The sequence below is a fragment of the Nerophis ophidion genome, linkage group LG14, assembly GCF_033978795.1.
Source record: "Nerophis ophidion isolate RoL-2023_Sa linkage group LG14, RoL_Noph_v1.0, whole genome shotgun sequence".
Classification (NCBI taxonomy): Eukaryota; Metazoa; Chordata; class Actinopteri; order Syngnathiformes; family Syngnathidae; genus Nerophis; species Nerophis ophidion.
The window spans coordinates 44,826,610-44,854,144 of record NC_084624.1 but is presented as its reverse complement, the minus strand read 5'-3'; the positions used below and the strand labels follow the sequence as shown (position 1 = coordinate 44,854,144).

At 42.5% G+C, this 27,535-nt stretch overlaps 1 protein-coding gene across 4 annotated transcripts in view; it reads right to left on the bottom strand.

The window, feature by feature from the left end:
- Positions 1–3,015: 3,015 nt before the first annotated feature.
- LOC133568744 (epidermal growth factor receptor substrate 15-like 1) overlaps positions 3,016–27,535 on the bottom strand; it is a 64,305-nt gene continuing 39,785 nt past the window's right edge. For 2 of the 4 annotated variants that reach the window (XM_061920854.1, XM_061920855.1), the window contains 6 exons: positions 17,422–17,528; positions 17,284–17,344; positions 12,413–12,495; positions 10,989–11,052; positions 4,962–4,978; positions 3,016–4,641 (listed from right to left, as the gene is read on the bottom strand). In XM_061920854.1, the coding sequence (XP_061776838.1) occupies positions 4,495–4,641; positions 4,962–4,978; positions 10,989–11,052; positions 12,413–12,495; positions 17,284–17,344; positions 17,422–17,528 (479 nt within the window). In that variant the 3' untranslated portion in view covers positions 3,016–4,494. The remainder of the gene's footprint in view (positions 4,642–4,961; positions 4,979–10,988; positions 11,053–12,412; positions 12,496–17,283; positions 17,345–17,421; positions 17,529–27,535) is intronic. The other 2 variants (XM_061920856.1, XM_061920857.1) reach the window with 2 other exon arrangements.

Sequence of the window (27,535 nt, the reverse complement as noted above, 5' to 3'; positions counted from 1 at the left end):
GTAGTGCATTCAATTGAATATGGGTTGAAAAGGATTTGCAAACCATTGTATTCTGTTTATATTTACATCTAACACTATTTCCCAACTCATATGGAAACGGGGTTTGTATTATCACACAACTTTAGTATGCTTAAAGTCCGTTGCTATAGTTATTAGCTACTGTGCTCAAACTGCATGTTTTCTATCTGTGCAAGGACAAAAATTCTTGTCTGAGGGGTGGCCTCAGCCGCAGATGTTATCTTTGTTTTAGTCCGCTAACAGCCAAAGACTTCAAGGACCTCAACGAAGATAAGCAGAAACATGGAAATCACAAGGCCCCCAGCACATTCCGTCACATATCGTGCGTACTGGACCTGCTTTGCATGATATATGTGACCACTCCTTTGATATATGTAACCACATGACATATGTGACCCCTGAAGCTTAGAGCGTAGTGCGAGACTGTGATTAAGTGTGCAGCTCCACGCGTTCTCCTCATGAGCTAAATTGAGCTCTTGTCTCTGCATGGTTCTTTGCTTCTTGTCTGTTTAATAAATGTCATCAGTGTTTGAACCTGACATTTTCGTGCCAATTTGACCAGGTCCACAAGTATTTGGATGACAGGAGCTCGTTATGATGTTGGCCTCCGTGTGCCACCGCAGTGGCGTTTAAAAATCAGGGGCGGCATCGCTCGGTTGGTAAAGTGGCCCGTGCCAGCAACTTAAGGGTTCCAGGTTTGACCCCCGCTTCTGCTATCCTAGTCACTTGGGCAAGACACTTCACCCACCTGCTCTCAGTGCCACCCACACTGGTTCAAATGTAACTAGATCAGTGTTTGTCAACCACTGTGCTGCGGCACACTAGTGTATCGTGGGAGATGATCTAATTTCGCCTATTCGGTGTGAAAATATTTATTGCAAACCAGTAATTATAGTGTGCAAATTATGTGTTGTTGAGTGTCGGTGCTGTCTAGAGCTCGGCAGAGTAACCGTGTAATACTCTTCCATATCAGTAGGTGGCACCCGGTAGCTGATTGCTTTGTAGATGTCGGAAACAGCGGGAGACAGCGTGCAGGTAAAAAAGTGTCTAATGCGTAAAACAAAAATAAATAAAGGTGACTGCCCCTAAGAAAAGTATTTGAATCTTAGGGAAGGCTATGCAGAACTAAACTCACTCTGAACTGTCTGCAAAGTAAACAAAAAGAGAATGCTGGACGACAGCAAAGACTTACCGTGGAGCAAAGACGGCGTCCAGAAAGTACATTCAAACATGACATGATAATCGACAATGTCCCCACGAAAAAGGATAAAGACAACTAAAATATTCTTGATTGATAAAACAAAGTAGATGCGGGAAATATCGCTCAAAGGAAGACATGAAACTGCTACAGGAAAATACCAACAAAAGAGATAACACCACCAAAATAGGAGCGCAAGACAAGAAGTAAAACAATACACACAGTAAAACAGCAAAAAAGTCCAAATAAGTCAGAGTGTGATGTGACAGGTGGTGACAGTACACCTACTTTGAGACAAGAACTATAGTCATGCATGCTTGGTTATGCTTTTAAGTCATATCCAACAATTGTGACGACTTTTTACTGTCAACTGAGTTTCGTTTTTTAATGATTTCCGCTAGTGGTGTGCTTCAGCATTTTTTCAACGTAAAAAATGTGCCTGTAATAAGCAGGGGCGTCCATGATAACGATGCTTGGATGGCAACATATGTTGCTCCAAAACCTGTATGTACCTTTCAGCATTAATGGTGCCTTCCAAGATGTGTAAGTTACCCACGCCTTAGGCACTAAAGCACCCACATACCATCACAGATGCTGGCTTTTCAACTTTGTGCCTATAACAGTCCGGATTGTTCTTTTGGTCCGGAGCACACAATGTCCAGTTTCTAAAAACAATTTGAAATGTCAACCCATTAGACCACAGAACACTTTTCCACTTTGCATCAGTCCATCTTAGATGAGTTCGGGCGTTTCTGGGTGTGGTTGATAAATGGCTTTCGCTTTGCATAGTAGAGTTTTAACTTGCACTTACATATGTAGCGACAAACTGTAGTTACCGACAGTGGTTTTCTGAAGTGTTCCTGAGCCCATGTGGTGATATCCTTCACACACTGATGTCGCTTTTTGATGCAGTACCGCCATAGGCATCGAAGGTCCGTAATGTCATGGCTTACGTGCAGCGATTTCTCCAAACCTTTAGATGATATTACGGACCGTAGTTAGTGAAATCCCTCAATTTCTTGCAATAGCTCGTTGAGTAATATTCTTAAACTGTTGGAAAATTTGCCCAGTCATTTGTCGACAAAGTGGTGACCTTCGCCCCATCCTTGTTTGTGAATGACTGAGCATTTCATGGAAGCTTCGCTTGTACTTAATTATCGCACCCACCTGTTCCCAATTAGCCTGTTCACCTGTGGTATGTTCCAAATAAGTGTTTGATGAGCATTCCTCAAATTTCTCAGTCTTTGTTGTCCCTTGTACCAGCTTTTTTGAAACATGTTGCATGCATCGAATTCCAAATGAGCTAATATTTGTAAAAAAAAAAGTTTACCTTTTCGAATATTAAATATCTTGTCTTTGCAGTCTATTCAATTGAATATTGGTTGAAAAGGATTTGCAAATCATTGTATTCTGTTTTTATTTACCATTTACACAACTTCACTGGTTTTGGGTTTTGCATATCCAAGTGTATTTGTCCCTTAAGAGCATAAAATATTGGCTTTTGGGAAAAAGTGTTAAGTTGTTTATCACATGCATGTAGTAAAACGATAAGCGGGACCAAATACAATTGATTGTGGACTAAAAAAATAGGTATTTTGTACCTTCCACCAGAAGAGAGAACACTTAGATGGTCCAAGAAACACCGTCAGCGTAGAAATATTCTGGAAGAAAAAAGGACATTGCTCGTATTAAAAAGGAGGAAGTGGGCAAAGTGTCCAAAAATATGTTTTGAATGCAAATTTATTTCAGTTTCACTTTTTTGTCTCCTAAGAGTTCCAATATGAAACTGCACTACAACATTTCAAATGCACCACCTCAGTACCGATATGTTTTATTATGAAAAGTCACCTTCATCCAGCACTGTTAAATAAATCCCCATGAATCAATGACATACTGTAACATGACATGTATATGCTGCTAATTATGCATGTTACTGGCACTTTTAATGATTATGTCTTAAAGCTACGTTTGTGTTAAAGCTTTGTGTAACAGTACAAGTGTCAATAAAGTGGTTTTACACTTAAAAGTTTGGAACATTCCTTCCGGCCTTTAAAAAAAAAAAAACTGAGGTGACTAAATAATGCTTTTCAGCAATTTCAGGACAAATACTTTGTACCACCTGTGCAGTCTGGAATATAAGGCCACATAAAATACGCATAGGCACAAATGCTCGTGCAAGATAAATAAAACATGTGATCTGATACACAGAAGCCATTTCATTAAGTACACTTGCACAATATATGATGCAAAGATGCATTCTTGGAACAATATTTACTTAAATATTGTGGTTGTACTTTGTCGTGGTGTATTGCTAAATAATGTAACCAAACAATTGGAACCGCTCACCCACAACTTTAGTCATATTGTTCAATGAACACGTCTCTGACCGTGTCAATTAATAACAAAGAGCATTACTATGTTTTAATATCTACAGGATATTAAGTTCCTCCAAAAGAATCTAAGAGACTACGAAAAATAAAAACATCTGATTTAGTGCATTTCATAAGTTCATTCATGCAGCACACCTTCACACCTTTGCTTATAAATACAATAAAACACAGTAAAAATTATGATGATAAAAAAAAAGTTAAGTTTCCTGGCAGGCTTTGGAATAAGGCAGCATAACAGAGACAAAACCTGAGTGGCCATCTGCTTCGTGTTTCCCTTAGATGGCTACGTTGAGTCCAAATGAAACCACGCGAGATATCAGGAGGATCCATCCGAGCCTTGATTGTATCATCATGTTTGGGAGCAATGAATATAGATTAGATGCTAAAAGCGCAGTCATTTGACACGATGATTCAAGGTCTCGGAGGACATGACAGAGACAAAACCTGAGTGGCCACCTGTTTCATGTTTCCTTTAGATGGCTACGTTGAGTCCAAATGAAACCACGTGAGATATCAGGAGGATCCATCCGAGCCATGATTTGGGAGCAATGAATTTAGATTTGACGCTAAAAGCGCTGTCATTTGACACGATGGTTCAGGGTTTTGGAGGGCATAACAGAGACAAAACCTAAGTGGCCACCTGCTTTGTGTTTCCTTCAGATGGCAAGGTTGAGTCCAAATGAAACCACGCGAGATATCAGGAGGATCCATCCGAGCCATGATTATATGGGAGCAATGACTTTAGATTAGACGCTAAAAGCGCAGTCATTTGACACGATGGTTCAGGGTCTTAGAGGGCTTTTGGAGTGTTGGTTGGGTGTCAGTGCAAACGTCAGAAAGCGGGGGAAGGAAGGACGAGTGGAGTTTGTTGGAGGGCCAGAGCGCCTCTCAGGAACTGGTAACGTCGGCCCGGCTAAGAGCGATGGCCAGCTCCAGGTCCTGCTGCTCCTGGACCTTCAGCCGCTGCAGCCGGTCACGTTCCACACGCTCGCTCTCCCGCTTGGCCCACTCCAGCTGCTGGCTTTCACTTCCAAGCTAGAAGACCACAAACAAGACGTTACCAGAGGAAACACAGCAAGGGCAAAAGGCTTAACTTGGACTTAGGATGCAAATTTTGTCAAAAAAAAACAAAACAAAAAAATAAAGGAAAGGAAAAGTACATCCAAACGTGGCTGAGCTGATTTGAGATTAATGTTGCAGCAAAGAAACAAGGCAGATGGAAGCACAAAGACACGCGGCCCACAAAGTCCACCTCGCACATGCCAGTTCGGATCACCGAGACATTTTTTTGAACGCGTCGGCACGATCGCGGCACATGCAAGAAGCTGGGATGCGGACTGGCCGACCGATCTTACCTGCTCGCCTTCATTTTCTGGCGGGAGAACACAAAATACAAAAATTCACCATGTTGACACACAGGAGCAAAACAAAAAAAGACATAAGTCATGTGTGTCATGATCTGTGGCCCGGATCATGTTTGGTTATTTTCTGTTAGTTTTGGACTTCCTTCGTTCCTGTTTGTGCACCTCTGGGTTTGATCGAGTTTCCGTGGAGATTAATTGGGTTCACCTGCCTCTTGTTAGTGGTCAGCAAACTCACCTGTTGTTGACCACTAATCAGAGAGCTACTTATTCACCTTTCTCACCACGCTCAGGGTGGTTTCATTGTTTGCTGAACACACACAACAAGTTACATTAGTATTTCTTGACTCCTAGTTTATCCTTCCTGAGCTAACTTGGTACCTTAGCTTCCCGTGCAATCGGCACGTTGTGCCTTCTGCTTGTTTTCTGTTCTTGGTAGGTGTTTAATTTTGAAGATTAAATCATGTTCCTACCTGCTCACCTTGTCCGGAGTGGTCCGTCTGCGTCCTGGGAGATCGAACCCCACAGAAAGATGCGACCCCACATGAGATATTTTGAGTGATCATACATCAACCAATTATCGGCTACGATATATGAAATTTGCATCGGCCTTTATCCATGGCTTTTTTTTTTTAATATTGATAATAAATAGTACTATTTAACCTCTATTATCACCATTACTATCATTTCAAATGTAATAATCAAACAAGCGTCAGCTCTTATTAATCCGACGGACCCATTCAAATCGAGTCAGTTTGGCTCAGAGGCAGTCGGGCTAGCATCTCAAGCATTGTCCCGCCCCCCGCGCCATCTGATTGGTTACTCGGTCTGTGCACGAGTAAGGGGCAGACCCAATCAGAAACAAATTTATTTTGCCTTGGTTAAACCAGTGTTTTTCAACCTTTTTTGAGCAAAGGCCCATTTTTTGTGTTGAAAAAATCTGGAGGCACACCACCAGCAGACATCATTAAAAAATGAAACTAAGTTGACAGTAAAATGTCGTTGTCGCAATTGTTGAATATGACTTTAAAGCATAACTAAGCATGCATCAATATAGCTCTTGTCTCAAAGTATGTGTACTGTCACCACCTGTCACATCACTCTCTGACTTATTGAGTTTATTGCTGTTTTACTGTGTGCAGTGTTTTACTTCTTGTCCTGCACTCCTATTTTTGTTGCTTTTTCTCTTGTTTTGGTATTTTCCTGTAGCAGTTTCATGTCTTCCTTTGAGTGATATTTCCCGCATCTACTTTGTTTAAGCAATCAAGAATATTTCAGTTGTTTTTATCCTTCTATGTGGGGACATTGTTGATTTTCACGTCATGTTCGAAAGTACTTTGTGGACGTCGTCTTTGCTCCACAGTAAGTCTTTGCTGTCGTCCAGCATTCTGTTTTTGTTTACTTTGTAGCCACTTCAGTTTTAGTTTCGTTCTGCATAGCCTTCCCTAAGCTTCAATGCCTTTTCTTAGGGGCACCCATCTTTGGTTTATTTTTGGTTTAAGCATCCATCCATCCATCCATTTTCTACCGCTTATTCCCTTTCGGGGTCGCGGGGGGCGCTGGCGCCTATCTCAGCTACAATCGGGCGGAAGGCGGGGTACACCCTGGACAAGTCGCCACAATAGACACCTTTTTACCTGAACACTGCCTCTCGCTGTTTCCGACATCTACAAAGCAATTAGCTGCTGGCTGCTACCTACTGATATGGAAGAGTATCAAAGGGTTACTCTGCCGAGCTCGAGACAGCACCGACACTCAACAACAACAACACATCATTTGCAGACTATAATTACTGGTTTGCAATTTTTTTTTTACCCCAAATAGGTGAAATTAGATAATCTCCCACGGCACAACCACACTGGGTTACGCAAACCACCCAACGGTAAGAGGCAGAGCCATTAAGAAGTCGAGCCAGCACTACGAGACTGACAAACAGTTTCTACCCACAGGCCATCAGGCTTGTGAATGCTTGATTGAAACTTGTATTAATAGATTGCAAAGTAAAGTACATATTTCCTACAATTGACCACTAAATGCTAAGTTTTTTAACTTGTTTAAGTCGGGGTCCTCGTAAATCAATTCATGGTAACTTGTGAATACCAGCTCCCCCAACTACCCCACCCCCTTTTTACTTTTATCTTAATTTTTGAACAAAAGACAGCTACCATGACCACCCCCGAACTGTGAACCATCACTGTAGACACTTTTCATCTCTGATCACTAAAGACACTTAACTGCTGCTGTGACCCAATGTCACCTCCATATTTATACTGTAGACTGTGAATCAGAATGTGCAATAATGTTATGTTACCTACTGTGCCTTGTATATAACATTTTTGTATTTTTATTTTATTTTAGCTAAGTACCTTGTGACTTGTTGAAGGGTGGACTAGCAAAGTAAGATTTTCATTGTACGGCAAACTGTTTAACTGAGCATATGAAAATAAACAATCTTGAATCAGGCTTGTCAAAGTCAGGACGGAGAAAGTCTACGGATGTGTCAAAGCTACGTAAAATAAAATAGAAAACAAAAACAAAATCGTAACAAACATCTTAGTGCTTTACATGTCACAACAACTAGTAATGCTACTATGAGAAAAATGACACTAGCAATTTTTTGTTCAGGGGATGACTTAAATCAACTGCAATCTAATTTAAAACATTTGCATGGACGTACAAAACTTAAAACATTTAGCATATCTGTATGTGGAATTAAATTATGGAATGGATTAAGTAAAGAAGTTAAACATTGTACTCATATGATCCAGTTTAAGAGGCTGTTCAAATTAATAGTGCTTACAAAGTACAAAGAAGAAGAATTAGGAGAAAGACTTTCAACCTTATTGAAAATAAGATATGTTAATTATGACTGGAAAAAATAATTACATATTACAAAACTGTTGTATTACTCAATCACGGACGTTATTTTACTATAAAAACGTCAGTAAATGAATGTATATATTTGTAAACGCTCTGACGTGGGAAAGGGGTAGGATTAAATTAGCTTTGCTTCTTCCTACTCCTTTTCGGACATGATGTAATGTGAAATGATATGAAATTGTCTGATGCATTATGTTGTAAGTATGTTCATGTTCGAAATAAACTAAGGAAGAAAGAAGAAAGAAAGAGGTCAGTATGGAAGAAATTAGTAATCTAAAAACTTGGTTTGACTATAATAAATTGTCATTTAACCTGACTAAGACTAATGGAAGAAATGAGTACACTAAAAATTTGGTTTGACTATAATAAATTGTCTTTAAACCTGACTAAGTTAATCCATCCATCCATCCATCCATCCATCCATCCATCCATCATCTTCCGCTTATCCGAGGTCGGGTCGCGGGGGCAACAGCCTAAGCAGGGAAACCCAGACTCCCCTCTCCCCAGCCACTTCGTCTAGCTCTTCCCGGGGGATCCCGAGGCGTTCCCAGGCCAGCCGGGAGACATAGTCTTCCCAACGTGTCCTGGGTCTTCCCCGTGGCCTCCTACCGGTTGGACGTGCCCTAAACACCTCCCTAGGGAGGCGTTCGGGTGGCATCCTGACCAGATGCCCGAACCACCTCATCTGGCTCCTCTCCATGTGGAGGAGCAGCGGCTTTACTTTGAGTCCCTCCCGGATGGCAGAGCTTCTCACCCTATCTCTAAGGGAGAGACCCGCCACCCGGCGGAGGAAACTCATTTCGGCAGCTAGTACCCGTGATCTTATCCTTTCGGTCATGACCCAAAGCTCATGACCATAGGTGAGGATGGGAACGTAGATCGACCGGTAAATTGAGAGCTTTGCCTTCCGGCTCAGCTCCTTCTTCACCACAACGGATCGGTACAACGTCCGCATTACTGAAGACTAAGTTAATGTTGTTTGGAAATAGGACAAGTGAAACATTTGACATTTGAAAGGCAATTTAAAATAAATAAAGAATAGTGAACAACAGGCTGAATAAGTGTACGTTATATGAGGCATAAATAACCAACTGAGAAGGTGCCTGCTATGTTAACCTAACATATTATGGTAAGAGTCATTCAAAGAACTATAACATATAGAACATGCTATACCTTTACCAAACAATCTGTCACTCCTAATCCATAAATCCCATGAAATCTTCTTCCTCGATGTCGCTTCTAAACAACTCTGCCAACTCTAAAGGTATGCGCCGCTTCCTCTTGTCGTTTTCTGCTGCATATTTCACTACGTCCACCTTGTAATCTGCAGTACATGATTTCCTTTTCGGTGCCATTTTTGTTCAGCCCTTCTCAGTAACGGCCAACGTTGAAATGATCCATTTTAATAGCTACGGCAGTAGCATATAGCAGTGGTTCTCAAATAGGGGTACGCTTACCCCTGGGGGTACTTGAAGATATGCCAAGGGGTATGTGAGATTTTTTGAAAATATTTTAAAAATAGCAACAATTCAAAAATCCGTTGTAAAATATATTTATTGAATAATACTTCAACAAAATATGAATGTAAGTTCATAAATTCTGTAACAAAATGCAACAATGCAATATTAAGTGTTGACAGCTAGATTTTTATGTGGACATGTTCAATAAATATTGATGTTAAAGATTTCTTTTTTTTGTGAAGAAATGTTTAGAATTAAGTTCATGAATCCAAATGGATCTCTATTACAATCCCCATAGAGGGCACTTTAAGTTGATGAGTACTTCTATGTATATAAATCTTTATTTATAATTGAATCACTTGTTTATTAACAAGTTTTTAGTTATTTGTATATCTTTTTTTCCAAATAGTTCAAGAAAGACCACTACAAATGAGCAATATTTTGCACTGTTGTACAATTTAATAAATCAGAAACTGATGACATAGTGCTGTATTTTTTTTCCAACCAAAAATGCTTTGCTCTGATTAGGGGGTACTTGAATTAAAAAAAATTTCACAGAGGGTACATCACTGAAAAAAGGTTGAGAACCACTGGCATATAGCATATAGTAGTTGGCATCCCATGACCCACAATGCACTTCTGCCATGACCCTCCCCCGCCAAATTCTTATTGGTTGACGTTTGTGTGACGATTGCTGACATTTTCTTCGTCTCTTCCGCGAATGAGCTAAATAATATTATTTGATATTTTACGGTAATGCGGTAATAATATCACACATAAGTCGCTCCGGAGTATATGTCGCACACTATGAAACTATAAAAACAACTGCGACTTATTGTCCGAAAAATACGGTACTTGTATGTAGGCTGCCTAATAATGAATAATAAAAATATTTTTGGTGAAAATCTAGATAAAAGGTGCAGGATTTTGATGTAGCAGTCTGTGTTCTTGTGCCATTTTCCCTCATAAAAAAATGACTTCTCAGATTCTTAGCGCCGAATAGTGTTTTTTTAATCATCTTATTAGAGACCTCACATTTAACCTAGCCCGCCACACACGCATGCCCACTGCCACTCTGTGTGGTTGAGCAAAAAGGAACACTGACTTTCTCACGCTCTGGCTTCTGCTTTAAAGCACAAGTGCAAGGTCACAGTGGAAGGGCAGGTGCTGGGCACGGCCTGTGGGTTTTGCAAGAGTAACGCGCACACACACACGTTTTTTTTCCGCTTGAGTACATTTTTTTGCATTGTCCGACTTTAAAAGTACGTTTACTGGAGGCTCATGCTACTGCGTGAAACACAGGTTTCATGTAAAAAAAAACTCAATTATTTTGTGGCATCTCGAAACTCAAATAGGGAAGTGCGGCATGTTTAAGGCATATTGCCCTGGCTTAGAGTGGATATGCAACAAACAAAGTGCGTTCAGAGATTCCTTTCTATTTTGCAGTTCACTCACTATGGTCTCAGAGCATTGATTCGGTACTCATCCCCCAAAATTACGATCAAGTGCACTGTGAATAGAGTACCCTGTTCATGTTAAAATGTTGTAGGTTTTAGATCGTAAGAAGTGTCAAGTGTGGGTTAAGGTATTTGTTTGGAAGTTAACCCTCATCATTATAGAAGGAACACTATTCAGAACTAGCTTGGGTACAGGTGGAGCTAACACATGCACACAAACTTACCATAGGGAGGGGCAGGCCGGCTAGGGATGCTTTTCTTTGAAGGGAGAACAGGGTTATCGGACTTCTGTTCACACACAAGGAAAAAGTTCAGTATTTACATCATCATACGAGGTTAATGCTTTAAAACAGAGATAGATGTTTAATGTGTCAATCGGCAGCTGGTTTGGTTTCCTATGGATGTTCTGAAAATATAATTAGGACAAAGTTAACGCATGAAAGGGGAACCGCACTATTTTTGGAATCTTATTCAATGCTTATTTGAGACAAGAACACATAAAAAAAAATGCTAACAATTAGGGTTGTCCGATAATATCGGACTGCCGATATTATCGGCCGATAAATGCTTTAAAATGTAATATCGGAAATTATCGGTATCGGTTTCAAAAAGTAAAATGTATGTCTTTTTAAAACCCTGCTGTGTACACGGACGTAGGGAGAAGTACAGAGCGCCAATAAACCTTAGAGGCACGTCTTTTGGTGCCGGCCCAGTTGCATAATATCTACGGCTTTTCACACACACAAGTGAATACAAGCCATACAGGTCACACTGAGGGTGGCCGTATAAACAACTTTAACGCTGTTACAAATATAGGCCACACTGTGAACCCACACCAAACAAGAATGACAAACACATTTCGGGAGAACATCCGCATCGTGACACAACAGAACAAATACCCAGAACCCCTTGCAGCACTAACTCTTCCGGGACGCGACAATATATATCCCCGCTATCCCCTACATCCCCCCTCACCTCAACCCTGCCCCCCTCAATCTCCTTATGCTCTCTCAGGGAGAGCATGTCCCAAATTCTAAGCTGCTGTTTATTTTGCCCACAAATGCTCCTTTTATTTTGGCGGATGGTTACCTAAAATAAGGAGTGTATTGTTATACGGTCAGTCAATGCACACGTTAGTGCAAAGAGGATTGAGTAGACTCTGTCTAGTGTGCTCGCTGGCAAACTTCACTTGAAAATGAACCCGACTTTAGATAAAACTTTTAGCAAATATTACATTCAAGTAAATCATTTGAAAAATGTTCCTGGATGAATGCTTTTGTGTCAAAATATGACTTAATTAAAATTATGCATTAAAGTTTTTAAGTGTGATTAATCCGATGAAAACATTTAATAGTAGTTCAATAGCGTTCTTTGTTAGTCAACAACTTTTCTCTGTTTCCTATAACAAGACAACACTAAGATGTTTTCTTAAAGTAACTTATTCAATGACCTACACTGGATTACTTTCTTAAAGTTATTTTTAGTATCCTTACATTTTTTTTGATGTGGCCTTCGGTGGAAAAGTTTGGACACCCCTGATTTTGAGACAGACACGACGCTAAGTCATATCGTTACCTCAAATGTAAACGTCTATTTAACGGAGTAATCAAACTATTGTGCCAACACGACTGATGTGTGCACTACTCACCTTTGACATCTGGCCAAAATCAGTAAATCCGGCTTTGTTTCTCAAGGCGGTGCTTCCAAAGTGGTCTGCCGTCCTGAAGGACTCTGCGACAGGAGCAGATTTGGAATATTTAAACGTGGAAAAATCATTAAAAAAAAAAAAACACATGCTCGAAATCATCTCGCTTTGCTTATTCCGGGAGGGCCTGTGAGCTATTTTCGCCGTCACAGCTGCTAAACGTTCCACAACGTTTGCCCAAATCCTGAAAAAAGCGTCTGCGCTGTTTAAACCCGACGTATGCCTCTGATTAGCTAATTAAAGGCGTCAGTTGAAGCACTGTTAGGCAGAACTGTAACCGGCTTGTTTTGAAGCTTTGTGGTTGCGCCACTTTATGAAAAAAAATGTGCAGATGATTACAGTGAAAAAACAAAACATTGTAATAGAATATGTTTGTTGTGCGTGTGCGCCCACAAGAGGCCCTATTGATGCGGGGCTGGCCGTGTTTTCTTTTCCGCACTGGTCCACAGTCGCCTCTGTTTTCATTTGACGGCGGGGCAAAGCGGCGGTCGCCCCTAGCGGCAACTTAAAACAACTTCCACGTTGAATGAAGACACGTAAGTGAAGCACAGCACACACTGCAAAAAGTGAAATGTAAGTAGGATGAAATATCTCAAATAAGGGTGATATTGGCTTATTTTTTGTCTGATAAGATCATTCTTCTCACTAAGCAGATATAATGTTAGAGTGTTTTACTTGTTTTAAGGATTCTGGTCTTAAATAATCTCAGTAAGATATTACAGCTTGTTGCTGAGATGTGATGACCTATATTGAGTAAAACATGCTTGAAACTAGAATATCAACTGTTGCAAAGCTGTGTCATTAACACTCACAAGTAGAGATGTCCGATAATATCGGACTGCCGATATTATTTAATATGTAATGTAATATCGGAAATAATCGGTATCGCCGCTGTGTACACGGACGTAGGGAGAAATACAGAGCGCCAATAAACCTTAAAGCCACGGTCTTTGCATGCCAGTCCAATCACATAATATCTACAGCTTTTCACACACACAAGTGAATGCAAGGCATACTTGGTCAACAGCCATCCAGGCCACGCTGAGGATGGCCGTATAAACAACTTTAACACTGTTACAAATATGCGCCACACCAAACAAGAATGACAAACACATTTCGGGAGAACATCCACACCGTAACACAACAGAATAAATACCCAGAATCCCTTGCAGCATTAACTCTTCAGGGACGCTACAATATACAACCCCCACTACCCCCTACCCAAACCTCGCCCCCCCAACCTCCTCATGCTCTCTCAGGAAGAGCATGTCCCAAATTCCAAGCTGCTGTTTTGAGGCATTTTAAAAAAATAATGCACTTTGTGACTTCAATAATAAATATGGCAGTGCCATGTTGGCATTGTTTTCCATAACTTGAGTTGATAAATTTTGGAAAACCTTGTTACATTGTTTAATGCATCCAGCGGGGCATCACAACAAAATTAGGCATAATAATGTGTTCATTCCACCACTGTATCGATCGGCATCTGTTGATATCGGTATCGGTAATTAAAAGTTGGACAATAACGGAATATTAGATATTGGCAAAAAAGCCATTATCGGACATCTCTACTCACAAGTATATAACTACTTTTTTAAAGTAATAATTTCTTATTTCAAGCATGAAAAAAAATCATGACTTTGACACAATTGTGTTTCATATAAAAACAGATGACAGCCAAATGGACTTTGATAAATGATAAATGGGTTGTACTTGTAGAGCGCTTTTCTACTTTCCAGGTACTCAAAGCGCTTTGACACTACTTCCACATTCACACACACACTCACACACTGATGGAGGGAGCTGCCATGCAAAGCGCTAACCAGCACCCATCAGGAGCAAGGGTGAAGAGTCTTGCTCAGGACACAACGGACGTAACGAGGTTGGTACTAGGTGGGGATTGAACCAGGGACCCTCGGGTTGCGCACGGCCACTCTCCCAACTGCCGGTTGACATGTTCGCTTGACAGCTGCGATCCATAGTAAAGCTTCATCTTTGGGAATTAACGAAACAATAGAAAATACGTACTAATATAGTAGTACACTTTTTATTAGTGAGGATATACTTATTTTAAGGTATTTTGGGGTTCATTGAGGTTAGCTAATTCGACTTGTTTTGGAAAGTCTTGACAAGCCAAAATTTATTGTTCTATTGGCAGAAAATTTTGCTGAGTTCAAATAAGAAAACCCCTAATTTTTGTATTTTTTTTTCTTGTTTTTGAACACTGACTTTTTGCAGCACACGTAAAAGGCAAGACAAGCAGTGACAGTGTGCTTGGTACCGTCACAGACTTTGTTGGCTTTGGCTCCTGATTTTCCAGGGCAAGGTAAGATATTTTTAGTTGGCCGGTAGTTAAATGCGTAGGCGCTCGACTAAAAATAGCCTCCGACCGCCGGAACATCGGAAGCCACAGAGAGGGAAAAGGTAATTTTTGAACGTATCGCCCAGAGTGGCAAAGAAGAGCTTCTTTGAGGTGTTGCACAATGCTCCCTCACATAAGACACTTTTGGAGTCATTGCTTCTTGACAATTACACCATTGTGGTCAACTCTTCTGTTAAAGAAAAAAAAAAAAAAAAACTTGCTGTGCGTCACTAAATGATGCCATTGCCTAATTTGCATAATTAATGTGTGTAAACTACTAATTTAGACACAAATGGTTCGAAGGTCCAATACCTCTCCAACTCTCTTTATTTACCATTGGCAATACAGAATCATGAGAAGGATCTGTCTGTCTCTCTTACAAAATAGTTATGTCAATAAGTGATGCAGCTTGTACTCCAAAAAGCTCGTATTGTGAAAGCGTGTCAACCATTAAAATGAAATTACATCAATGTCACTGCTTGTTCCTTCCCAGAACAGCAGTTTTAACATGCGGTTTAGCTCGGTTGGTAGAGCGGCCATGCCAGCAACTTGAGGGTTGCAGGTTCGATTCCCGCTTCTGCCATCCTAGTCACTGCCGTTGTGTCCTTGGGCAAGACACTTTACCCACCTGCTCCCAGTGCCACCCACACTGGTTTGAATGTAACTTAGATATTGGGTTTCACTATGTAAAGCGCTTTGAGTCACTAGAGAAAAAGCGCTATATAAATATAATTCACTTCACTTCACTTTTAAAAATCATTTTAGATAATAAATATTGTAGTAAAAAATACAATAGAATGTATTAAAAACAACTTCAGTAGTTGTACGAAGTAATGCTGTAATAATGTTGTAGCAATATGTATATTTGATACATCATTTTATAGTCGGTGGGCAGCACGGTAGAATAGGGGTTTGTGCATGTGCCTCACAATAGTGTCCTGAGTTCTATCCCGGGCTCGGGATCTTTCTGTGTGGAGGTTGCATGTTCTCCCTGTGATCCCTCCGGGTACTACAGCTTCCTCCCACCTCCAAAGACATGCACCTGGGGATAGGCCCCTCCCACCTCCAAAGACTTGCACCGGGGGATAGGCCCCTCCCACTTCCAAATAATTGCACCGGGGGCTAGGCCCCTCCCACCTACAAAGACTTGCACCTGGGGATCGGCCCCTCCCACCTCCAAAGACTTGCACCTGGGGATAGGCCCCTCCCACCTCCAAAGACTTGCACCTGGGGATAGGCCCCTCCCACCCCAAAGACATCCACCTGGGGATAGGCCCCTCCCACCTCCAAAGACTTGCACCTGGGGATAGGCCCCTCCCACCCCAAAGACATCCACCTGGGGATAAGCCCCTCCCACCTCCGACCTCCAAAGACATGCACCTGGAGATAGGTTGATTAGCATCACTAAATGGTCCCTAGTGTGTGAATATTGTCTGTCTGTGTTGGCCCTGTGAAGAGGCGGCGACAAGATGAAATAATTTACTTAAAAACGTATTTGGCTTTATGCAGACAGACTCTGAGCTTTTGTCTGAATCATGCTCCTTAACTGAACACATAATTGATAAAAACTATACAGTGTTTATTACGTAATGTTATCATAACATATAACTAATGTGAGTACCAATTTAAAAGGATATAAATACAATTTGATTTCAAATTACCGTAGAATCGTTAACCATTGTAGTGTAATTGGAAGGTACATAACTTTATCATAAATAAACAAAGAAACAAACAAAAAATAAAAATACTCATTTTTGTAAGCAAAAACTTATCCTTAATAGAAATATTTAACAACTTAAAAGTGGTCTTGGAAAAATGGGGTTGAACGTTGTTTTTTTGTTTATTGCCATCACGTGATCACGGCATTTTCGCCTGTTTGTCCGTGTTGATGGGCTCATTATGGCTCATTTCATTTGAAGCTGAAATATTTCCACAACAGGACATCTGGTTTTGTAATCTTATTTTTTCCCTCCTAATTTGTGTTACTTTGCGGCACTTCTCACCGGCGAGTTGCGAGGTTGTCTGTTCTGTGAGTGTTGGCGTTGTTTTAGCTCATCAAGCAAAAAGCAACTCAAACACAGAAACAGTAACATTAGAGATTAAAAAATAGATTAACACGAATAGAAAATATAAGCACAATGGTCAGTGGTGGTTTTTTTTAAAAAGTGCCACACAAATTTAGCTTGGCTTTTATCAGAATACTGATCAGATTTTAAAGGGTTCCTCTTTGTCATTTTTGTGTGTAATTCAATTCATTACCACACAAAAGTTAATGAAAACTAATTATTCCACTGAGGTTAAAATTGAAGTAGGGGTCCTATGCAACATTAAACGTTCACTGGTAAAAAAGCATTTCCGATAATTAAGTCATTAAAAAAAAAAAAGTGTAACCCCGCCAGGACTGATCCTCATCTCAAAACTGTCTTTCTATATGAAAATTATGAATAAGTACCTGAATTCTTTGGTATGGAGCGGAGGGATGAAAAGCGGTCGCTATCACTGTAGGAGCCAGGCTGACAATAAACAAAAGTTGAGTGAGTGAAGCTTAAAACACACGGTGACGTCAAACCCATCAAATCTTCAACAGTACCTTAATTGGAGGCCTGGGTTTCCCTGCAAAAGCTTCGGAGTGTGCAAACAAGCTACCGGTCCTGCTGAAGACATCTTCGGATGAGGTGCCTTTGAAGGGGTCACTTTCTGTGAAAGGATCCCCAAAAGAATCTTGGTTGAAGACACATGCAAATGTGAGTATGATAAATAGTTTGATTAGGCTAGTACGGACCTGGAGATATATTTTTACTATGGGGCCAAATTTATAGAAAAAAGTGCATCTGGAGGTGTTGGGGCCGGTGGGTGCATATAATAATCTGCTGGACGTGGAACGTCACCTCACTGGGGGGGAAGGAGCCTGACCTAGTGCGCGAAGTGGAGAAGTTCCGGCTGGATATAGTCGGACTCACTTTGACGCACAGCATGGGCTCTGGAACCACTTCTCTCGAGAGGGGCTTGACTGTCTTCCACTCTGGCGTTGCCGACAGTGAGAGGCGACGGGCTGGGGTGGCAATTCTTGTTGCCCCCCTGCTCAAAGCCTGCACGTTGGAGTTCAACCCAGTGGACGAGAGTCTAGCTTCCCTCCGCCTTCGGGTGGGGGGGACGGGTCCTGACTGTTGTTTGTGCTTATGCACCAAACAGCAGTTCAGAGTACCCACCCTTTTTGGGTACACTCGAGGGAGTACTGGAAAGTGCTCCCCAGGGTGATTCCTTTGTCCTTCTGGGGGGCTTCAACGCTCAGGTTGGCAACGACAGTGAAACCTGGAGAGGCGTGATTGGGAAGAATGGCCGCCCGGATCTAAACCCAAGTGGTGTTTTGTTATTGGACTTTTGTGCTTGTCATGGATCTTCCATAACAAACACCGTGTTTAAATATAAGGGTGTCCATATGTGCACTTGGCACCAGGACACCCTAGGCCGCAGTTCTATGATCGACGTAGTTGTGTCATCGGATTTGCGGCCTCATGTTTTGGACACTCGGGTGAAGAGAGGGGCGGAGCTTTCTACCGATCACCACCTGGTGGTGAGTTGGCTGCGATGGTGGGGGAGGATGCCGGACAGACCTGGTAGGCCCAAACGCATTGTGAGGGTCTGCTGGGAACGTCTGGAAGAGTCTCCTGTCTAAGAAAGTTTCAATTCCCACCTCCGGAAGAAATTTGAACATGTCTTGAGGGAGGTGCTGGACATTGAGTCCGAGTGGACCATGTTCCGCACCTCTATTGTCGAGGCGGCTGATTGGAGCTGTGGCCGCAAGGTAGTTGGTGCCTGTCGGGGCGGTAATCCTAAAACCCGTTGGTAGACACCAGCGGTGAGGGATGCAGTCAAGCTGAAGAAGGAGTCCTATCGGCTTCTTTTGGCTCATAGGACTCCGGAGGCAGTGGACAGGTACCGACATGCCAAGCGGTGTGCAGCTTCAGTGGTCGAGGAGGCAAAAACTCGGACATGGCAAGAGTTCGGGGAAGCCATGGAAAACGACTTCCGGACGGCTTCGAAGAGAGTCTGGACCACCGTCCGCCGCCTCAGGAAGGGGAAGCAGTGCACTATCAACACCGTGTTGGTGCAGATGGTGTTCTGCTGACCTCAACTGCGGATGTTGTGGATAGGTGGAAGGAATACTGCGAAGACCTCCTCAATCCCACCAACACGTCTTCCTATGAGGAAGCAGTGCCTGGGGAATCTGTGGTGGACTCTCCTATTTCTGGGGCTGAGTTTGCTGAGGTAGTTAAAAAGCTCCTCGATGGCAAGGCCCCGGGGGTGGACGAGATCCGCCCGGAGTTCCTTAAGGCTCTGGATGCTGTGGGGCTGTCTTGGTTGACAAGACTGTGCAGCATCGCGTGGACATTGGGGGCGGTACCTCTGGATTGGCACACCAGGGTGGTGGTTCCTCTCTTTAAGAAGGGGGACCAGAGGGTATGTTCCAACTATCATGGGATTGCATTCCTCAGCCTTCCCGGTGAGGTTTATTCAGGTGTACTGGAGAGGAGGCTACACCGGATAGTCGAACCTCGGATTCAGGAGGAACAGTGTGGTTTTCGTCCTGGTCGTGGAACTGTGGACCAGCTCTATACTCTCGGCAGGGTTCTTGAGGGTGCATGGGAGTTTACCCAACCAGTCTACATGTGTTTTGTGGACTTAGAGAAGGCATTCGACCGTGTCCCTCTGGAAGCCCTGTGGGGAGTGCTCAGAGAGTATGGGGTATCGGACTGTCTGATTGTGGCGGTCCGCTCCCTGTACGATCAGTGTCAGAGCTTGGTCCGAAATGCCGGCAGTAAGTCGAACACATTTCCAGTGAGGGTTGGACTCCGCCAAGGCTGTCCTTTGTCACCGATTCTGTTAATAACTTTTATGGACAGAATTTCGAAGCGCAGACAAGGCGTTGAGGTGTTCCGGCTTGGTCCACATTGCCGGCAGTAAGTCGAACACATTTCCAGTGAGGGTTGGACTCCGCCAAGGCTGTCCTTTGTCACCGATTCTGTTAATAACTTTTATGGACAGAATTTCTAGGCGCAGTCAAAGCATTGAGGGGTTCCGGTTTGGTGGCCGCGGGATTAGGTATCTGCTTTTTGCAGATGATATGGTCTTGATGGCTTCATCTAGCCGGGATCTTCGGCTCTCGCTGGATCGGTTCGCAGATGATGTGGTCTTGATGGCTTCATCTAGCCGGGATCTTCAGCTCTCACTGGATCGGTTCGCAGCAGAGTGTGAAGCGACCGGAATGAGAATCAGTACCTCCAAGTCTGAGTCCATTGTTCTCGCCCGGAAAAGGGTGGAATGCCATCTCCGGGTTGGGGAGGAGACCCTGCCCCAAGTGGAGGAGTTCAAGTACCAAGGAGTCTTGTTCACGAGTGAGGGAAGAGTGGATCGTGAGATTGACAGGCGGATCGGTGCGACGTTTCTCAGTAATGCGGACATTGTACCAATCCGTTGTGGTGAAGAAGGAGCTGAGCCGGAAGGCAAAGCTCTCAATTTACCGGTCGATCTACGTTCCCATCCTCACCTATGGTTATGAGCTTTGGGTCATGACCGAAAGGATAAGATCATGGCTACAAGCGGCCAAAATGAATTTCCTCCGCCGTGTGCTGGGGCTCTCCCTTAGAGATAGGGTGAGAAGCTCTGCCATCCGGGAGGACCTCAAAGTAAAGCCGCTGGTCCTCCACATCGAGAGGAGCCAGATGAGGTTGTTTGGTCATCTGGTCAGGATGCCACACGAACGGCTCCCTAGGGAGGTGTTTAGGGCACGTCCAACCGGTAGGAGGCCACGGGGAAGACCCAGGACACGTTGGGAAGACAATGTCTCCCGGCTGGCCTGGGAACGCCTTGGGATCCCCCGAGAAGAGCTGGACGAAGTGGCTGGGGAGAGGGAAGTCTGGGCTTCCCTGCTTAGGCTGCTGCCCCCGCGACCCGACCTCGAATAAGCGGAAAAGATGGATGGATGGATGGATGGATGTGTGCTTGGGTCCATTGGGTCACAGAATGTTTAATAGAATGCCAGCCACCCATCCATCCAGCCATCCAGCTTTTTCCGCTTATCCAAGGTCAGGTCTTGGGGGAAGCAGCTTAAACAGATAAGTCCAGACTTCCCTTTTCCCAGCCACTTCGTCCTGCACCTCCTGGGGGATCCTGTGGCATTCCAAGGCCAGCAGGACGACATAGTCTCCCCTACATGTCATTGGTCTTCCTTGGCCTCCTACCGGTTGAACATGCCCTGAACACCTCCCCAGGGAGCGCCCGGGGGAGTAACCTGACTGGGTGACCGAACCACCTTATCTGGCTCCCCTCGATGTGGAGGAGCAGCTGCTTTAGTTTGAGTTCCTCCGGAATGACAGAGCTTCTCACCCTATCTCTAAGGGAGAAAACCGCCACCCGATGGAGACAACTCATTTCGACCGCTTGCACTCGTGTTCTTGTCCTTCCGGTCATAACCCAAAGCTCATGACTATAGGTGAAGATGAGAAAGTAGATCAACCGGTAAATTGAGAGCTTTGCCTTCCGGCTCAGCTCCTTCTTCATCACAATGGATCAATCAATGCAGACCCTGGATGCACTGATCCACCTGTCCATCTCACGATCCAATCTTCCCTCACTTGTGAAAAAGACTCACAAGGCATTTGAAGTCCTCCACTTGGGGCGAGATCTCCTCCCCAACCCGGATATGGCACTCCACACTTTTCCGGGAGAGAACCACGGACTGGGACTTGAAAGTGCTGATTCTCATCCCAGTTGCTTCAAACTCAGCTGCAAACTGATCCAATGAGATCCTGGCCAGATGAAGCCATCAGGACCACATCATCTGCAAAAAGCAGAGACCTATTCCTACAGCTACCAGATCGACTCCCCTTAACGCCCTGACTAAGCCTAGAAAATTCTGTCCATAAAAGTCATAAACAGAACCCTCACTGGAAACTTACAATGTGGACCAAACTCTTAGACATTGATCATAGAGGAAGCGGACCGCCATAATCAGATGGTCCGATACCCCATACTCTCCGGTCACTACCCACAGGACTTCCCAAGGGACATGGTCGAATGCCTTCTCCAAGTCTACAAAGCACATGTAGACTGGTTGGGAAAACTCCCATGCACACTCAAGGACCCGGCCAAGAGTATAGATCTGGTCCACAGTTCTACGACCAGGATTAAAACCACACTGCTCTTTTTTGATGCGAGGTTCAACGATTCATCGTAGCCTCCTCTCCAGTCCATATGAATAGACCTTATCGGGAAAGCTGAGGAGTGTGATCCCACTATAAAACCCCCTCCAGTTCCCCTTCTTAAAAAGAGGAACCACCACCAATCTACAACATCCTGAGTCGAGGTCAGCAGCACCCCACCATAAAAGGGGTTGACATTGCTTTCTTCTCCTGAAGCAGCAGATGGTGGTCCGGAATCGCTTTGAAGCCGTCCAGAAGCCTTTTTACCTTAGTTTTCCCCGAACTCCTCCCATGTCGGAGTTTTTAACTCTGGGACTGCCAAATCCGAGCGGTAACAAACTCCGGCCATTCTGCTTAGTGCCTCATCTGCTGTGACGTAGTCCCTATAATTACTGTAATAAGCGCAGATGCCTACCACTGGAATACTTTCTATAGTTCAAGACTACGGAAATGTAAAAATGGTACTGCACATCATAAAGGCGGCAAAAGGTTCGATGCTCAAAGTTTAAAAATATGGTGTGAAAACATTTGTTTGAAAATCCCATGGGACAAAGGAATTGTTTAGTGCAGGGGTCTCAAACACGCGGCCCGTGGGCCGTGACGTTATTTTGCGGCCCGCAGCTAGATATGAAAATTATATGTTGGTGCGACCCGCGAGTTTTATATGAATGGCGCTTTACAGCGTCATACTTGTGTACCCTCGAGTTTACCAGGACACACTCAATTTTCAGTTCCCCTCCAAGGGAAGTCATTCTCCCAAATTTCACCCCTACTGGTCTATTAAGGGGGCACCGTGGCACTGCCTTTAGCGTCCTCTACAATCTGTACAAATAGCGTGCCAACTCAGCCCCATGTTGTATTTGGCTTCTAATGACGCAGCCAGCAACTGCAAGACATAGTTGATCAACAGCCACACAGGTCACACCTCTTCCGGGCTACAATATGCACCCCCGCCACCCCAACCCCGTCCCCTTTCGTAGCCCAGAAGAGTTAGGGCTGCATTTTATTCTGGGTATTTGTTCTGTTGTGTTTATATTGTGTTACAGTGCGGATGTTCTCCCAAAATGTGTTTGTCAATCTTGTTTGGTGTGGGTTCACAATGTGGCGCACAGTTATAACAGTGATAAAGTTGTTTATACGGCCACCCCCAGTGTGACCTGTATGGCTGTTGATCAACTATGTCTTGCAGTCACTTGAGTGGGTCTGCAGAAGCCTCATATAATATGTGACTTGGCTGGCACACTGTTTATATGGGGGAAATGCAGACGAGTCAGCGAGTTGTAAAGGACGTTAAAGGATAGCGAGAGTTAAGTATTTTGCTAGGGCGGAAAAGCCATTCAAAGAAGGTGAATTCATTAAAAATTGCATGTTAGATTTTTTAAAGAAACCTTTTCTTGCGGCCTAGCCTCACCCAGTTTCTGCATCCAGTGGCCCCCTGGTAAATGGAGTTTGAGACCCCTGGTTTAGTGCTTTATATGTAATTTGTACTGTTTGCAGTTTCACAATGATCATTAATTTCATTAGTTTGGAATGTAGGAAACATTTATTTGTGTGATCCCTATATCCTGCCTTAAGAATTACCCTTACTGCTTTCTTCTGCAGGTTGATGAGTGCATATAATGTGCTCGTGGAGTCATTGCCCCAAACTTCTACACAGTAGTTCAAGTTAATGGCATTCATATCCCTGCATGACAATGTTTTAACCTTCACTACCTACCTATTAATTAAATTTAATATTCAGCCTGTTAAACATTCTGCGAATGCGGACGATCAATCAGAACAGGTTATAAAATAATATGCCATAGCGTTGGTAATATTGTGTAGTGAACTGTAGTTACCGGATGTGGGCTGCAGAGGGCAGTGGTAGGCATGCCTGCAGTGATAAACCTAGTCTCAGGGGTAGCGAAAAAGATGACTAGATTGTTCCAAAGAGAGAAAGTCTTCCTCCTTCACATCGCCGCTGCCATTTCATTCATCTATCCATTTTCTACCATTTGCCCCTCTCGGGGTCACAGGGGTACTGGAAGCCTATCCCAGCTCTACTTGGGTGGAAGGTGGTGTACACCCTGGACAAGTCGCCACCTCATCACACTGGATTACCCTGAATTGATTTAAGTTGAAAAACGTATTCGGGTGTTAGCATTTAGGGGCTAATTGTACTGAATATGTACTGTACTGTGCAATCTACTAATACAAGTTTCAATCAATCAATCAATCAATCAAAATAGGGCCAACACGGATAGACAGAAAACATTCACACACTGGGGACCATTTAGTGTTGCCAATCAACCTATCCGCAGGTGCATGTTTTTGGAGGTGGGAGGAAGCCGGAGTACCCGGAGGGAACTCACGCAGTCACGGGGAGAGCATGCGAACGCTGCAGCTACCATATACTTAATTTTAATCTGCCAGAAAACATTTATTTAGGTAGCAATATCACAGAGTAACATAATAGCATGATCTATTGTAAGATGATTTTTCCTAGTTGTGTTGGTTAGACTGGATGTGAAGCGTAGCGCTATTATTGTGAAGCCTCCAACCGGACGTGTGTGATTGGTATGAGAAAAGACATGAGATGTTTTGATAAAAATCTCCGATAACAGAGATTTAAGATTCCTGCTGAGCTTGTATTCCATCTTACTAAAGCAGGTCGAGTAACAATCTACATTTTATGTATGTAGTACGGCTGTGAATCTTTGGGTGTCCCACGATTCGATTCAATATCGATTCTTGGGGTCGCGATTCTATAATAAATAGATTTTTTCGATTCAACGTGATTCTCGATTCAAAAACGATATTTTTCCGATTCAAAACGATTCTGTATTCATTCAATACATAGGATTTCAGCAGGATCTACCCTAGTCTGCAGACATGCTAGCAGAGTAGTAGATTTCTTTTTAAAGCTTTTATCATTGTAAAGGACAATGTTTTATCAACTGATTGCAATAATGTAATTTTTTTTTAACTATTAAACGAACCAAAAATACGACTTATTTTATCTTTGTGAAAACATTGGACACAGTGTGTTGTCAAGCTTATGAGATGCGATGCAAGTGTAAGCCACTTTCTTTTTTTTTTTTTTTTATAAATGTCTAATGATAATGTCAATGAGGGATTTTTAATCTCTGCTATGCTGAAATTATAACTAATATTGATACTGTTGTTGATAATCATTTTTGTTTCACTACTTTTGGTTTGTTCTGTGTCGTGTTTGTGTCTCCTCTCAATTGCTCTGTTTATTGCAGTTCTGAGTGTTGCTGGGTCAGGTTTGGTTTTGGAATTGGATTGCATTGTTATGGTATTGCTGTGTATTGATTTGTTGGATTGATTAGAAAAAACAAAAAACGATTTTTTATAAATCAGAATCGCTTCTGAATCGCACAACGTGAGAACCGCGATTCAATTTCAAATAGATTTTTTTCCCACTCCTCTAATATGTAGTATATCATTGGTACAAAGGTTTAACTAACACGTGTACATGGATATTTCGTATGCCTTTACTGTGAATATAGTTGAACAGTGTTTATGTTGTGTACAAGGTGTATTTATAATATGTCGTGCAAAGGAAATTTCATAATTTTTGGAAGCTCATCTTGTGTTTGACATTGTTTATAGGGTTTGGCGCAATAAGTGTTCAACTTTAGCCTAAACCCTTTTGCTCTGCAACATGTTCAATTTATGAATGCACAAGTGTTTATGTAAAACTGTTTGTTTATTTTGTTGACCACCGACCGAAGAAATAATAAACCCTACTAAACTATGTTTTCAAAGCTCTTAACTGTAATCCAAGCACGAACGTAAAGCTTCTCCTCACTCCAAGCAGCAATGCACGCTCAATGTTCTCTCCAATCTCGTCGTCTCATGCCGACTTAAAGTAAAATTGTCATGTCTGGTCCCGAGAACAACTTCCCATGGCTTTTGATCTGAGATTTCCATTAGGTCCCCCTTTATTTTTCTTTCATAGTACGGTTTGTTCTATTTTTAAATTGTTACTGTTTATTGTGCAATGTACTTTGTTGATAATAGTTTTTCTTTCTTTTTGGAGATATCTCTGATCCCTTTAGTCACTTTTTCTGTAATAAAAAGAATTGGCAACAAATCTATCACTAGGACACTAGGAATGCCAGCAATGGCTATTTGGCACTTCCTGCTCCCAGGACCAATATGCTCAAACATACAATCATGTATAGATGTATATTATTCTGGAATCTGTTGCCATCTCACATTCATCTCTCACAAAGTTAAATTGTCATTCAAGACAGCTTTGAAGATACACCTATTGCAGCTGCCCACATGGCGTGAATTTTTAATACTGAGTTTAGCTAGCTTTTTATGTCATGTTGTATTTTTCCTTTGTATAATGTTTAGTAATGTATGTATTCTTTGTACCGTATTTTTCGGATTATAAGTCGCTCCGCAGTATACGTCGCAACGGCCGAAAATGCGTAATAAAGAAGGAAAAAAACATATATACGTCACACTGGAGTATAAGTCGCATTTTTGGGGGAACGTTATTTGATAAAATCCAACACCAAGAATAGACATTTGAAAGGCAATTTAAAATAAATAAAGAATAGTGAACAACAGGCTGAATAAGTGTACGTTATATGAGGCATAAATAACCAACTGAGAAGGTGCCTGCTATGTTAACCTAACATATTATGGTAAGAGTCATTCAAATAACTATAACATATAGAACATGCTATACCTTTACCAAACAATCCGTCACTCCTAATCCATAAATCCAATGAAATCTTCTTCCTCGATGTCGCTTCTAAACAACTCTGTCAACTCCAAAGGTATGCGCCGCTTCCTCTTGGCGCGTTTCCTGCTGCATATTTCACTACGTCCAGCTTGTAATCTGCAGTACATGATTTCCTTTTGGTGCCATTTTTGTTCAGCCGTTCTCAGTTTTTATAAGTTACCGCCAACGATGAAATGATCCACTTTAATAGCTACGGCAGTAGCATATAGCGAATTCTTATTGGTTGACGTGTATGTGACGATTGTTGACATTTTCTTCGTCTCTTCCGCGAATGAGATGAACAATATTATTTGATATTTTACGGTAGTGTGAATAATTTCACACATAAGTCACTACGGAGTATATGTCGCAAACGCTTAAAAAAAACTGACTTATAGTCCAAAAAATACGGTATTTTTATTTTGTATGCTCCTATATGGACCCCAGGAAGACTAGCAGTCGCATTGGCGTCAGCTAATGGGGATGCATTCAATAAACAATAAACAATATCATCTATTTCTGGTGTTACTGGCGACCGTACTCGTGTTTAGAAATGCTGTTTAGATTCTGTCACGCTATGTCCATGATGACAAGCCCACTTGATTCGCGCTGCTGGGAGCCTCTCTCTTATTGAAAACCGTTATCTTAAATTGTAAATATGACTGTCCGCGGGTATATAAATGGGTTGTACTTGTATAGTGCTTTTCTACCTTCAAAGTACTCAAAGCGCTTTGACACTACTTCCACATTTACCCATT